This window comes from Hippocampus bargibanti, linkage group LG14, assembly GCF_051943395.1.
Source record: "Hippocampus bargibanti isolate YZ-2025 linkage group LG14, ASM5194339v1, whole genome shotgun sequence".
NCBI classification, from domain to species: domain Eukaryota; kingdom Metazoa; phylum Chordata; class Actinopteri; order Syngnathiformes; family Syngnathidae; genus Hippocampus; species Hippocampus bargibanti.
The window spans coordinates 4,109,252-4,124,291 of record NC_142747.1 but is presented as its reverse complement, the minus strand read 5'-3'; the positions used below and the strand labels follow the sequence as shown (position 1 = coordinate 4,124,291).

Genomic DNA, 15,040 nt, shown 5'->3' with positions numbered 1-15,040 from the left:
AAGAATTTTCAAAAATCTATTTAAAAAAAACAAAAAAAAAACGAAATAATCGACCAATAAATCAATTATCGTGTTTTTCTAATATGGAAAATCTAAATCCAATAGAATAGCACATTCTGGTTTTAAAGTGAAGAATTTATGTCTGTATAATAACCAGTACAACCGTATAATAACCAGTACACGTAACAACGAAATGGATGTCTTTTTGCCTTCCTCGAGTTGAGGGCGTTCATACACTAGTCGCTAGTGGATTATTTTCAATAATTACACGTGACAACTGAAAAATGTTCAATTGAAGGGATTGCGTTGTGCCCTTTGTAACGTTTAACATAATGCGCCGACAATGTATAAAAACAATTACATTTGTCTACAAAAAAAAATCAAATGCAAATTATTTTACAAATCTTGTAAGAAAATGTCGATCTGGTTGAGTGAAGGAAAATAAAATTCGAGCATTTGCCACGCTGATTACGAGCAGCTGTCATTTCTACAATTTAATAGAGAAATACATTGAGTGGGGGGATACAAATCTTTTTCCCTACGTTTGAGTGTATTCTCTCCCGCGTCAAATCTTACTCGCTATGGCCTTCCGAAGAGCCCAACCGCTCTATAATAAGCCCCGGAGTGGGCGGAGTCTCAATGACGTTAGGAGCCCCCATTGGCCCAGCCCGCCGCAAGCCCCTCCCTCCCAATAAATCCGGCCCGCCTGAACGCGGCGGCTGTGAGCGCTGTCAGAGCGAAAAGCGCGCACACACAATCAGTACTTCGGGTGACTTTTCGCCCCCTCCTCGGAGCTCGGCGGCGACCGTTTCCCAGTCATGTTGAGTCGCAAGGAGTGAGTCGTCCCGGAGCTCCAGCCCGCCCCCCCGGCTCGGAAACGGGTCTATTTTAATCCCACCCCGCAACGGGGCTCCTGTTTTTCTCGGTAGAGCGCGCCTTTTCTCCCCTAAAATTGGCTCCCGTACAAACCGCCGCGTTGGATCCGTCGGCGTACTGCGAGACTCCGGTGTACAACCCGGATCTCTGCCCCAACATGATCGCCGCGCAGGCCAAGCTGGCGTACCACCTCAACAAGTACTACAACGACAAGTGCCAGTCGCGCAAGGCGGCCGTGTCCAAGACCATCCGCGAGGTGTGCAAGGTGGTGTCGGACGTGCTGAAGGAGGTGGAGGTGCAGGAGCCGCGCTTCATCAGCTCGCTGAGCGAGATGGACAACCGCTTCGAGGGCCTGGAGGTCATCTCGCCCAGCGAGTTCGAGGTGGTGCTCTACCTCAACCAGATGGGCGTGTTCAACTTCGTGGACGACGGCTCGCTTCCCGGCTGCGCCGTGCTCAAGCTGAGCGACGGCCGCAAGCGCAGCATGTCGCTGTGGGTGGAGTTCATCACGGCCTCGGGCTACCTGTCGGCGCGCAAGATCCGATCGCGCTTCCAGACGCTGGTGGCGCAGGCGGTGGACAAGTGCAGCTACCGCGACGCCGTCAAGATGGTGGCGGACACCAGCGAGGTGAAGCTGCGCATCCGAGAGCGCTATGTGGTGCAGATCACGCCCGCCTTCAAGTGCACCGGCATCTGGCCGCGCAGCGCGGCGCACTGGCCGCTTCCGCACATCCCCTGGCCGGGGCCCAACCGCGTGGCCGAGGTCAAGGCCGAGGGCTTCAACCTGCTCTCCAAGGAGTGCTATTCGCTCAACGGCAAGCAGAGCTCGGCCGAGAGCGACGCCTGGGTGCTGCAGTTCGCCGAGGCCGAGAACCGGCTGCTGCTGGGCGGTTGCCGCAAAAAGTGCCTGTCGGTGCTCAAGGCGCTTCGCGACCGCCACCTGGAGCTGCCCGGTGCGCCGCTCAACAACTACCACATGAAGACGCTCGTCTCGTACGAGTGCGAGAAGCACCCGCGCGAGGCCGACTGGGACGAAAACTGCCTGGGCGACCGCCTCAACGGGATTCTATTGCAGCTCATCTCGTGCCTGCAGTGCCGCCGCTGTCCGCACTACTTTCTGCCCAACCTCGACCTCTTCCAGGGGAAGCCGCACTCGGCCCTAGAAAACGCCGCCAAGCAGACGTGGCGCCTGGCCAGGGAGATCCTCACCAACCCCAAGAGCCTGGAGAAGCTCTGAGGTACGATTTACCCCCTTCCGACCCACCCCCGACCCCCCACCAGACTTGAAACGCAAGCGTGGATTTTCGGTGGCGTCGATGTGTTGTGAGATTGTGAATGTCGGTGGATTTTGCTTGTCTTGATCTCCCGGGAAACGAAAACTAATTTATACTTTTGCCCCATACGCTTTGTACTCTCCCCACACTCACACACACACTTTTTTTCTCTCGCAAAGGTTTACATTTGAACGTAAAAGAAACATTCCATCGAATTACTTGAACTTTTAATTTAAAGAATCGTTTTATTGGCTGTTATCTTTTTAATGACTTGCTCTGCCATGATTTCCTTTGAATAAAAAGTTATATAAATATAGTAAATATATCTGGCGGTAAAATTGAGGAAAAAGAAATGCACTTGAACTACACTGGATTACAACATCTGTGACCTTTTTTATTATTGTCATCCACTTAATTTAAAGAGCTAATAAAACCAACTGTTATATACACGCATGTGTTCGTCGTCATGTTTTTGTTTTAAAAACGTGTAGATGGGAACTGCGATGATATTTTAAATGACACTTTTTAAATTGAAAAATACACGGATACGTGTATTGAAATTAAAGTTCAAGGCAGTCGATAGAGTGACCCAATTTGACATTTGCTGCTTGGCGCGCCTTGCGAGTGGTGGGGAGATGTTACCGTCGTTTCAGTGACGGCGCTCGTGCGTGCTCCATTGAAGTTGGGGCTGACTCCCTTAAAGGTGGGGTCGTCCTAGTCCACCTAGAAATATATTTCGCTGCTGGTGATGGAAAGGGTCCCCCCAGCCACGAGGCCGGGCGTCACCAACTTAGCCGGGCTGCTCAACACCACCGGGCCTGCGCGGTGCCATGAACCAACAAAACAGAGCATTAAGTGTAGACACTGCAAAATAAAAATATATATGCAGACATGTCGTATTTCCCCCTTCAATCTATACGTGTAGCAGCCACAAGAAAACAAAACACCGACCGAGTTTTGAAAACTTACTCGCGACATTTAGCGTGTTTTTAATTTGTCACTTAAAAAACGTGTTTTTGTTTTTAAGAGTCAACGCGTGAGGAATAAAAATCGTTCCAATATCAAAACGCGCAATGAAAATAAATCTGTCCCTCCACACCATGTAGTCTATTGACTACATGGTGACACATCAAACCCTGACACATCTATATATGTGTCAGGGTTTGGAGTTAGAATTTAAAAAAAAGTCGTGTATTGCAAAAATATGTGCGCAGTCACCAAAACATATTGGAACCAACGATTTGAAAAAAAAAGAAGAAAATTTTTAAAGTGAGGACTAACTGCGGTGTAGTTTATTTCCAACCGGTCCGTTTTTATTAATACGAACGAAAAGTAACGTCGCTCGTTTGCAAAATGTTCGAATCAAAATTCTGTCTCACACACACAAAACGTAATAAAATGAACGACTATCGAAACATTAACCAGATACATCACTCGGTCCAGTTTTGAGTTATTAGTTTAGAAAAACAAATAAGTAATGTCGTGTATTTTTCCTTGTAGTGCTGTATTGACTAAAATCGAAGGTAAAAGCGTCCAGGGGTTTTGTGGAAAGGGGAGATAAAACTATCTGCAAGTGAAACCGGCTCATTTCTGAAATCAGGTGCCACGATACATGGACGTTCTTCTTTCGCACTCATTCCCATGTGACAGGCTGTGATTTGGTTACAGAATTTAACGCCCCCCCCCCAAAGAAAAGATAACACAATTAAAAAATGTCCACTTCAAGGAGCACAAAATAAAGATAGGAACATTATTCAGTCAATAATTAGGAACAGGCCTGCACGGGTTGGCATCACAAAGGAAAACGGAAGCAACAAAAACAACACGAAACAAGCCGCCGAAATCACGTCGCCGTGACCAGCCGCCAGGTTATTTGTTTGCCATTGTAGCATATTTATTGTTCACCGCGCTGGGCGTGCACGCTGCTACGCATGCGCGCAATGACTGGGATGGGTTGGGGGGATCAGGATTCTTCATCGATTCCTTCAATTCAAGAGGAGCCACTTGAACGCGCCGTCCGTTTTCAACGGTGTCCTCCAGGGCCAATTCGAGGGACGCCCGTGCAACGTCGCAAGAGCACGAAGTGGACCAGGATTGCCCCCACCCCCGCTTGCACCAAACGCGCCTACACAGCGCATCGACGCCATAAAACCTGCCCTCGGTTATCGTGTTTGGTGACGTCACCACGAGTAATCCGATTGTTGGCAACCAGTTTATTGTAGTTCGTGTAATAAAACCTCGGGATGGCGAGCTAAAGAGGCGCAGCGCACACACACGCGCTGTTCGGAATGACTTTGCAAATTTAATAAAGCGGATTATTGAAACATTTTAATCCCCCTCGGAGATCTTTTCAGAATTGGGCGATTCTGCTTTGCGAGGTTTACACGAGAATAATGAAATTAAGGCGCGTTAACAGGAGATTTAGGTTTAAACATCCTGCGTCCTTACCCCCTCCCCTCCTTAGTGGGTATAAATTGGAACATTTTAATTTGGTGAAAAAGTCTCCTTTTCGGTCATTGTTTGTGTGTGTTTTGTGTGTGTGTGTGTGTGCGTGTGTGTGTGTGTGTGTGTGTGTGTGTGTGTGTGTGTGTGTGTGTGTGTGTGTGTACCAAGTCAAGAAAAGAAAATAACGACCAAAAACACGATGGTTGAATAAATGGGCATTTCAATTACTTTTTGTCCTCATAAAGTGTCTCAGTGGCCGTATATTACAAGATGTGCACACCATGCTATAGGTCTTCCAAAGAAGTAACAATAATGATAACGTCAATAATGATAATAACAACAACAACAACAACAACAATAATAATAATTAATATCTTTGGCTAAAGCATATAGGATGCAAGAGTGTGTCCATCAAATGTTAATACAAGACGAGAATATTTATATTCGTTTTCTATTTCTGTGTTGCTATAAACACAAGTCCATTTAAATAACTGTACGAGCTTTATAAAATACATATATGTTTAAAATATATTACCATTGTGAATTAGACAAAATTGTACACACACACACACACGCACACACGCACACACACACGCACGCACACACACACACACACGCACACGCACACACGCACACACACACACACACACACACACACACACACACACACACACACACACACACACACACACACACACACACACACACACACACACACACACACACACACCACTCGTTTGTTAATTTAACAAAAACAACGCTGTAAAAGCGGTTCCTTTTTTAGGGGTCCTAGGATATGCCTGTGCATTATTCGGATATGATTATGAAGTGGATTCAGGGCCCCACGTGACCACGTGAAGTGCACTGAAAATTGTTAATTTGACTATTTTATTTCAAGTGTCTGCAAAAAATATAAATATAATCATCCAGAGGCATGTTTTAAGTACTGGTGGTACGGTTAATTACAGATTATATTTTAACATTATGAGATGCCAATTTGCCATTGTAATAGTCGACCTCGAAATATATTTCTGGAGCAAGAGGATTTTATTTTGTGTAACCAATGAATTGAAGTAAGACTACAGTACGTTAATCTTATTTCAATTCATTGGTTACACAAAATATAATATATACTGTATAGATTTTTTTTCAGGTGTCATCATGCCAAATCTTTGACCACCCCTCCACACTGAAAGCAGCCCGTTGTGAGGGGGTGGCTATGTCTCATTTCAAGGAGCCTCAGAACACCCCACCTCCTCTATTTAGGGGTATTTGTGGCCATGACGATTTGATAGAAACAACACAAGCGAGTCAAAGCAAGTAGCCACGAAAGTCTCAACATGCGGTTTCAAGTGTAACTCGGCGTGGCAACTCGACGGTTTTGGACGGCCGCTGAAAATGCAACGCCGGCTAACACGTCCCCTTGTAAAGCCGCAGCAGTGGCTCATAAAGCCACCCGCGACGGATTGATAGCACAATCGTACAAATTATTGCATGTTCCCTGGGCCCCACAGACTCCATGACAGGATTTGTTGGGGATTGTGTTTCAAAAGGACCGCGTGGACCGACTGGTGCATTATTCGGGGTGTAAGAGTAAGCCCCAAATCCCGATTGGGGATGTGTCTTGGCTTTGAGGTCACGTTGCAGGTCACATATGGTCCAATCAAGAAGAAAATGTGTAACGTGAATCTTTTTTTCTTTTGTTTTAACAGAAAAGCACACGACAGCAAACCACTTCAAAACATTACATGTTAAAATAACAAAGTATTCAACAGTAGCCAAAATGGAACTGCATAGTGCCACTTAGCAGTTTTTTGGACGACGATACTAGTGCAGCGTGTTCTACCGGAAACAAATTCCTTGTGTGTTCCACATACTTGGCAATAAAGATGATTCTGATTCTGATTCTGATTCTGATTCTGATTCTGATTCTGATTCTGATTCTGATTCTGATTCTGATATTCACCCCTCCAATTAAACATTTAAACTCAATGGTTCTTTGCATACGGTTAAAGTCATTCCATAGCCTTTACTAGTGCTACGTCTGAATCAATCAGTTGCAGGTGTGGTGTAATATTACTACATCTCCACTACGGAGTAGCGTTGACCAGGAAATAACTTGTGACTTGAAGAAACTTAAGAAATACTGTCATTAAATTGTTCACATTTTTACTAACGTTTGGATTCATAATAACCTTATAAAATTGCAATATTTGCTATTTTTGCTAGCTTTGGAGCCGTCCAACACCTTATTGAAAATGGCTTTAACAGTACATCTGCAACCAAATCCATTTCTTCTCCTCCTTCAGCCATTGTGGGTTGACAAACCCACTATTAAATCAACACAACAATGTATTTGCTTATGCAGCTCGCTTTAGACACAGTGTGCGAGCTCTGGCCAGTATGCTCTTCACGAGCTGCGAGCAGGCCTTGGAACTCTGATTGGTTCAAGCTGCAGTTTAATCGACACCGCATTTAATGCTCCAGGGCGTGCAGAACTGATTGTGAAGGTGTCCTTGTAGATTTCTGACCCTGGAAACAAATTATCGCTGAAATTTGATTGGTTAAATGCTTAAATATGAAAACACGCATCTGGAAGCAGCACAACAAGGGAAAAGCAATAAATGGAAACTGAAAGACAATTTGGAATGATTTAATAAGAATTCATGGACAAAATATAATTATCTTAGTCTCTGATTCAGATATTTTTAGGCCAGCAGAAAAGGCCTTGCAGGCCCTGAGGGCCCATCACTCGTTAAAGTACGTGTTGTTCGACAGTTTGCGTTTTGGCCTCAGTTGCTTGATGGCATAACAAAACTGAAAGCTAAATGCTAACATTTACCCTCTGTGTGGACGTTGTTTGCTACTGTATGTTAGCACTAAGCCAGCAAAGGCGATGTCGTTCTTTGAATGTGTGTCATTTATTTCCTCTTTGTTTAATATTTGATGTTAAAAGAGTTGTGAATAAGATTACACCCTGACCATTTCTTCACGTGAACTAACACAACGTAAGCGCAACAAGAACGTCGATTGGAAAACAGACTCATCGCCCAGACCATCTGTCTCCTTCTCCTGCACTAGGCCGGCGGAGTTATCGTCTCCTTCCAGAATCAGCTCCGTTTCAGGGCTTGGGCTCGGAAGACTTTGGCCCAGGAAGACCAACTTAACCAGCTTGTCCTCTTCTGTTGCTGCCCAAAAAAAGAAACACAGGACTATGTTCACATTTTATGGACCAATGTGGCTTGGCGTTTCCTTACAGTTTAACAATGGTAATATTTTTGCGTGGCACTTGTTTTGAATGAATCTTAAATGCAGCTGATGCCGCGCAGTCGAAAGCTGGAAGATGCAGCGCGCCATAACATGTAAAAGCCCGCCTCGTATTTGCCGTCTGGAGCGTATTTGAACATCACAAGTACGTTTGATTTTATTGCCAGACAAGGTCAAGAATGAAACACAACGTTTGCATCTTGAAAGACCAACGGCTCATCGTCGATTAGCGCCACGGCTCGCCGCTTTTGGAGACGTGACAAGAGGCGAGCCTGAACAGACAGCACAATTAGGTTGCGCCGGGACTTTATCATCTGCCAGTAGCTCGACGGAAAGAGCACGTCTTCATACGTACACAAAAAAAAAAACAAAAGAAAAAGGGTGGGGTTGCATCATGTTCATTGGCTCAGAACAGCACCCCCATTCCCAGATGGAGGGCTGCGCCATGTTGGAATTTGTCTCATGGAGTAAATAACCCCACACCCACAGCAATTTTAAATGTCTGACTTGTTTTATTTTATTATTTATTTATTTTTATTTTTTTTGGGGGGGGGGGGGGGGGGTTGGGGGGATGACCCCATACATCAAGGGGGAAAAAAAAATTTCTTTTTTGATTAGATGTTTCCATAATATTGCGTGGCAGAAAGTGACTCTGACCAGTTTTGACTGTTACTTTGACAAAGTCAACCCATCACAAAAATATCAGTTATCTAGCTAGCGAGCTATCTATTTGCTATCTATTAGCTATCTATTAGCTGGTTGGCTGGCTATCTGGCTAGATATCTAGCAATCTGGCTATTAGCTACCTAGCTAGCTATTTGGTTAGCTATATAATAGCTATGTAATAGCTATCTATTAGCTGCCTAGCTGGCTGGCTGGCTATCTAATGCTATCTATTAGCTATCTATTTGCTATCTATTAGCTATCTATTAGATGGCTGGCTGGCTATATGGCTAGCTATCTAGCTAGCTAGCTATTAGCTATCTAGCTAGCTATCTAATAGCTATCTATTAGCTGTCTAGTTGGCTCGCTGTCTATCTAATAGCTATCTATTAGCAATATATTAGCCAGCTAGCTCGCTAGCTGTCTATCTATTTGAGTTACTTCCGGGTTGAGTGAAAGCCGGCGCGTGTGGCTGCCGCTGCTCACCCACAGAAAAACTTATCATGTGACTGTAAAGTGACCTTGAGAGTTTTGAAAGGCGCTTATAAAAGAAATTTATTATTATTATTATTATTATTATTATTATTATTATTATTATTATTATTATTATTATTATTATTGTTATTATTATTATTATTACTTGGCCAAAACAAACATGTGGATCAAACCTCTAAAGATGGAGGACACTGATTTGCTGTGGCGACCCCTTGAAGGGAAACGCCCAAAGGAAAAGAAGAATATTATTATTATTATTATTATTATTATTATTATTATTATTATTATTATTATTATTATTATTATTATTGTTATTATTATTATTATCGCAATGACTTGCTTGACAACATCATTTACAGTTCGTCTGTGTAAGCTCTCAGTCGTACAGGAGTGGTCCATCGATGAGAAGGTTTCTTCAGCCGTCATCTGTACAATTTTGAAGGTTTCGGACGTTTCGCCTCCTATCCAATAGGCTTCGTCAGCGAACTAAATTCTGACTGGTCGTGTCGGCCCTATTTATATATCCCTAATGTCCATGCATGGCGGCGCCGGACACAGCTATGATAGGTCCCTACTCTCAGGTTGGGGGGAGCAGAGGACCCCTCCCTGTGGCCCCACTGATTGTTCCTACATACCTGAATAACGACTGGCCTATTTCCCCCACTCCCACCGGTATCACCTCATCAGCATTACGAATGTTGCCTAACCTGTTTTGCCTAAGCAGGCGTATGAACTAGCGTATGAACGATCCAAATTGAACCTCACCCCACCAGACCGGTTTAATGAAGGATTTAGTTGTTTTATGAGAATCGCTTCTTTTACCCCCCTTTCAAACCATCTATGTTCTTTCGCTAAGATTTTAACCTCATTGTCGTCAAATGAGTGGTTGCTAGCTTTTAGGTGCAAATGTACTGCCGATTGAGGCCCACTTGTATTATCCCTGCGATGTTGATAAAGTCTTTTTTTGAGAATTTGTTGAGTCTCCCCAATGTACTGCTCTTTACAATTTTCATTCTTACAATGTATGGAATAAACTACATTACTTTGTTTGTCATTTGGTAGCCTATCTTTTGGATGCACAAATTTTTGCCTTAACGTGTTTATCGGTTTGAAATAAGTTGGAATTTTATGTTGCCAAAGGACTCTTTGTAATTTTGTGTCCGGCGCCGCCATGCCTGGACATTAGGGATAAATAGGGCCGATACGACCAGTCAGACTTTAGTTCGCTGACGAAGCCTATTGGATAGGAGGCGAAACGTCCGAAACCTTCAAAATTGTACAGATGACGGCTGAAGAAACCTTCTCATCGATAATTTACAGTTGTTATTTACTTTACGGATTACTTTCTTTAGTAATTGACTTTTGGTTGGTTGATTTTAAAGAGAACACGTTTATAGCTGCTCTCATAGTTTCGTTCAGCAAATGGCGACAACCCTGCTCGACATAAATATTGCCATTTTGTTTACATGTATAGTCAAACAAAAACAACAATTGGAACATATCAGAATTTGAAAGAAAAAAGAGATTTTCCTGGATTCAGACTGACATCACTTGACTTGACTGACATCACATCATCATCACTTGTCATTAATTAAAAAAAATCAACATAGATTTTCCGGACAGTGTTGTTGTTGCTGTTTTTTTTTTTTCAATCTCAATGTGAGTTTCTTGGATGGCTATGGTTAAACATTCCATCACAATATCTCACGTTGCCCAAACACGGAGTGAACCATGCACGTGAGGACTTGGGTGCGATTGTCAGTGTGTGTGTGTGTGTGTGTGTGTGTGTGTGTGTGTGTGTGTGTGTGTGTGTGTGTGTGTGTGTGTGGAGCCCACTGAACAGGCACCTCGCCGTGCAGAGGTCATTCAGAAAACAAAACAAAAAGCCGCTTCCTGCTCTGCCTTGTATCTGGAGCGTGCTCGGCAAATGCGGGGAAGCAGTTTTAGCATTTCAGGGTATTGGAGGAAAAAAAATCCCCACCAGTTAGAGAGGCCGGCCGGAGTTCACCACTGGCAGTGGATGAAACGTGTCATTTTGTAAAGTATCCCGCTGAATGAAAGGCTGATGAGCAGACGTGCTGATGTTTGGATTGGCACATGTGAGAACGAGAGGCCCGACGAGACTAAATAAATGCGACTAATTCCGACAAGCGCAAAGAAATCACATACGTCCGGGGACTTCTCACGGGAAATGCAGCGGGTGGTTTGGGATCATCAAAGAAGGCCAAGAAATTCAATGTTGAAGCTTGTGCTGGTCCACATCCAAGCTTGAGTCATTTTTACCGATTGACCGCAGCGGGCAGGATATGGAGTCAAATTTTTGACGATTGTTGAGGTTCAAAAAAGGGGAAAAAAAGGACCTTAACAATTTTTACAAGTGATTGGGCGTATCGAGTTGACAACGGATTTCCGTCCTGCCATCGACTGAATTTCTAAGTGTGTAGGACAGGGGTGTCCAAACCTTTTGCAAACGGGCAACCATGACAGACATTCTTTCTCATATACAGGTAACATCCGATTTACGACCGGTGCGAGTTACGACCACCCGTACTTACGACTACGACCGCCAGATCCCTTTTTTTTCTTTTTTAATTTTAAATTCTACGGCTGGGACCGCTATGGTGGCAGCCCGGCAACAATGTTGAGATCTTCAGCGTGTTTGCGATGCATTTGGTAGAATAAAAATTGAACTGTAAGCTGTTAGGTAAATAATAGTGTTCAATAGAAAACATTCTTTAAAAAACAGCAGATTCACATCGTATCTTATTCTGTCATATAAACCTCATGTCGGCCATTTTGAATGCATTTCGATTTACGACCATTTGACTTACGACCGTTTTGTCGGAACAGAACTCGGTCGTACGTCGGATGTTACCTGTAACAGCAATTAATTTCAATAAATTTCAGCGAACCATTCTGTGTTTCAAATTGATTTACTTTATTTTAATATCGGCTGCCTTTAGTATGTGTTTTGGTTCATTTGAAATATACATATCAACATAAAAAATTAAAAGTTACAATTTAACATTTATTTAACTTCACTTTTGATTTTTTTTTGTAACAGTTGGACGGATGTAATTGTTATTTTGTTGATTGTCGCCATTTTACAAAATAAAACATTTTGAAATTCGCCATTTTAGAAAACTGGTGTCCTCATTCAGTGAATGAATATATAGTAATATGCTGTTCCTAATTGAGCTTACTTCCCATTGTATTAATCCTACATGCAGTCCAGATGTTATTGATTTTATGACAAAGGCTGCAGGCTGGATGAAAATTGACCACGGACCGAATTTGGCCCACTTGCCAGACTTAGGACATGCTGGTGTAGGATGTACAAAGAAAAAATAATTTTCACCCAACCACAATGCTCAAAACCAAATGAGCTTCATGAAGCTTTAGAAATAGAAGCCAAGCTTGGATTATTATGTTGTAACCAATCATTAGCATGCAGCATAACAGTTAAATATTGCTTCGCCACATTTGCTTATGGAGTCTGCGCTCCACAGGGTAAACTGCACTGAGCCGCTGAGAACAATCTTTGCGTCTGTAGCAATCAGAGCCAAGCGAGCAGAAGAAGAAGAAGGTACTTACTTTTCACCTGATTGCAAAGCGCAAGGACACCTCAGAGGTAAAACACCCCGTTAAACACTTGGATCAATATTAACGTGACTTCCATTTCATGCTTGCCCCCTTCCAATCAACTCACAATATACTCCCAACGGTTGCGACTGGGCAGCGACAGCGAAGGTGCTGGAAAAGCTGCCAACGCGGATAATGGAGAACGGGACGGAGTCACGCTAAATTGCGGCTGCGTGTGCAAAGAGTAATGACAAAGGTTATGTTACACCGCTGATGCTAGAAACACTGTCTGGAGGCTTCAACATGAAGCTAAAATGAACAGATTTTACAAGGATGTATACGAGGGTTGGGCACATGGCAGCACCCTGGATTAATGATGAAAAAATATATATAATTCAGGAAACAATATAATATGGGGATTTGCAAATCTACAGCATAAGTAGGCCAATTGATTTTTTTGCGGTTTTGGAATAACAAGACAGGAGCCCAATAGTACCGAATTGTCCAGTGTATAAGCAGTGTTTGAAATAACGTCTGCCTGTAGGTCCGAGGCGTACAAATTTTACATCGAGCGTACAACTTTCGAAACGTCTCGGCCCGTGTGACCAACAACTTCTTCAAGAAAAAAAAAGATTATTTTCAAATCAAACTTTTGTTTTATTCAATAAAGCAAAAGCTACAAGTAAACCACTACAAGCCACGTGGATGCCTCTTTCTAAGTGCCTTTCAAAACTCTCAAAAGTACAAGCCACGTGGATGCCTCTTTCTAAGCGGCTTTCAAAACTCTCAAGTACACTTTACAGTCACGGTATAGTCCGAAGCACGAAACAGGCTTCTGATTGGCTGCCATGCCGAATATGCAAATCGCCAAACGAACGTTGCATACGCGGCACCGGCAGCCAATCAGAAGCCTGTGTAACCGGCCTCAGGCCTAGGGGGTACCTGAGTCGGTTCAAACGCGTCACAGGCAGGTAGCACTGTGAACGACGAGGAAAGACGACACGAGACAACCGTGTTAATCAGCTTCACACAACGGCATTTATGACAACCGCGCATGCGTGAGCTGAGCCTACATCGCCTTCCTCTGTTCCATTCACAGGCGCGTAGCGCCCTCTCCTGACTTGGTAGTCTAATCGACTACCATACAATAACAGAGGTCGTTTCTAACCCCCTACACTCTCCCCTGTTTTAAAAGATGTCCCCCGACATCTTGACTATACCAACAAGTAGTCAAGTACCAGTAGAAGCACAGTCATCTGTCTGGTCTCCGTAGGGTGGTGTCAATCACCTTCTACTGCAACTACATTCAAGTCCACACCGTCGGGGTAGAGTAGCAATAGTGTTCAGGTCGCACTAGATAATGAGTCGTGGGGTAAGGCATGCAAGTATACACATTTACCCCAGGTCTCCAAGCCTGGTATGATGGATGACCCAAGTGTTCATATGTAAATATCTCTCTGGGTCTTAGAGTACGAGTAGACCTTCGTGGCAGCGATTCCATTCCACTTTGTGACGCGGTGTCCGATTCCACCAACTCCGCCGGCGCTCCTGCATCACCCTCATTATCATCCATTACAAGTTGTTCCGGGCTTCCCTCCGCAGGCAGGCTGTCAGCTGGTGTTGGTTTTGGTAATGATGCTGGTACGACCAGTGGAAACGCTTCCTCTAGCTGCTGCCCATCCTCTGGTTCCGTAGTTTGTGCCTGGGCGTGGAATTCTGATGCCACAGCTCTTAAATTGTGCGGTTCAGGTTGAGACACCTGATGACTGCCTGTCCTCCTTGTATACACAGGTAACCGTCGGAGATTGTATGAACATCCCTCCTCTTCATCTGAATATCCAGACTCCTGCCCAACTGCTTCCCTGCTATAAGCCTGTCTGTCTAGCTGTTTTTTCTGCTTCTTTGCCTGTCTGTCTAGCTGTTTTTCCTGTTTATTTGGCTGTTCAACTGGCAAATCATTGACAGACATTAGGAGATTACGGTGCAACACACGGGTAGTTTTGTCTCCGTTTTCTGCCTGAACCTTGTACACTGGTCCATCTCCCACTCTTTCAGTGACCCTGTGGACTTTTTCCTCCCAGTAAGCCCGGAGCTTGCCAGGTCCACCCCTCTCAGATAGGTTCCTGACAAGTACACGATCTCAAAATAATAAGTGTTAGACATTCTCAAGATGTTAAAATAATTGGGGACTTATTGGGCGATGCTAGATATGAAACCTTGTTTGTGGCTTTGATGAATATTTTGTGGTTTTGATGAATTTGGATTTTTGGATGTCAATTGTAGTTCCCAGTACAACACACACGAGCGGGCAGACGTGCATAAGCATGTGCGAATGTGGAGGATATATACAATGTATAGATGTTGAATGTATAGATCTACACATGAATGTATTCTGATATGGAAATTGCTGAATTGATGTTTTGATGAGTGGTCATAAA

General features: G+C 43.9%; 1 protein-coding gene across 2 annotated transcripts in view; it reads left to right on the top strand.

Moving 5' to 3' along the window:
- The first annotated feature begins 718 nt into the window (after positions 1-718).
- LOC148888039 (putative nucleotidyltransferase MAB21L1) overlaps positions 719-15,040 on the top strand; it is a 47,913-nt gene continuing 33,591 nt past the window's right edge. The window contains exons 1-2 of one of the 2 annotated variants that reach the window (XR_016117199.1): positions 719-2,114; positions 12,530-12,651. Coding sequence is in view for 1 of the 2 variants with exons in the window: in XM_089014217.1 (XP_088870343.1) it covers positions 1,034-2,113 (1,080 nt within the window). In the remaining variant the exon portion in view is untranslated. The remainder of the gene's footprint in view (positions 2,115-12,529; positions 12,652-15,040) is intronic. The other variant, XM_089014217.1, reaches the window with a different exon arrangement.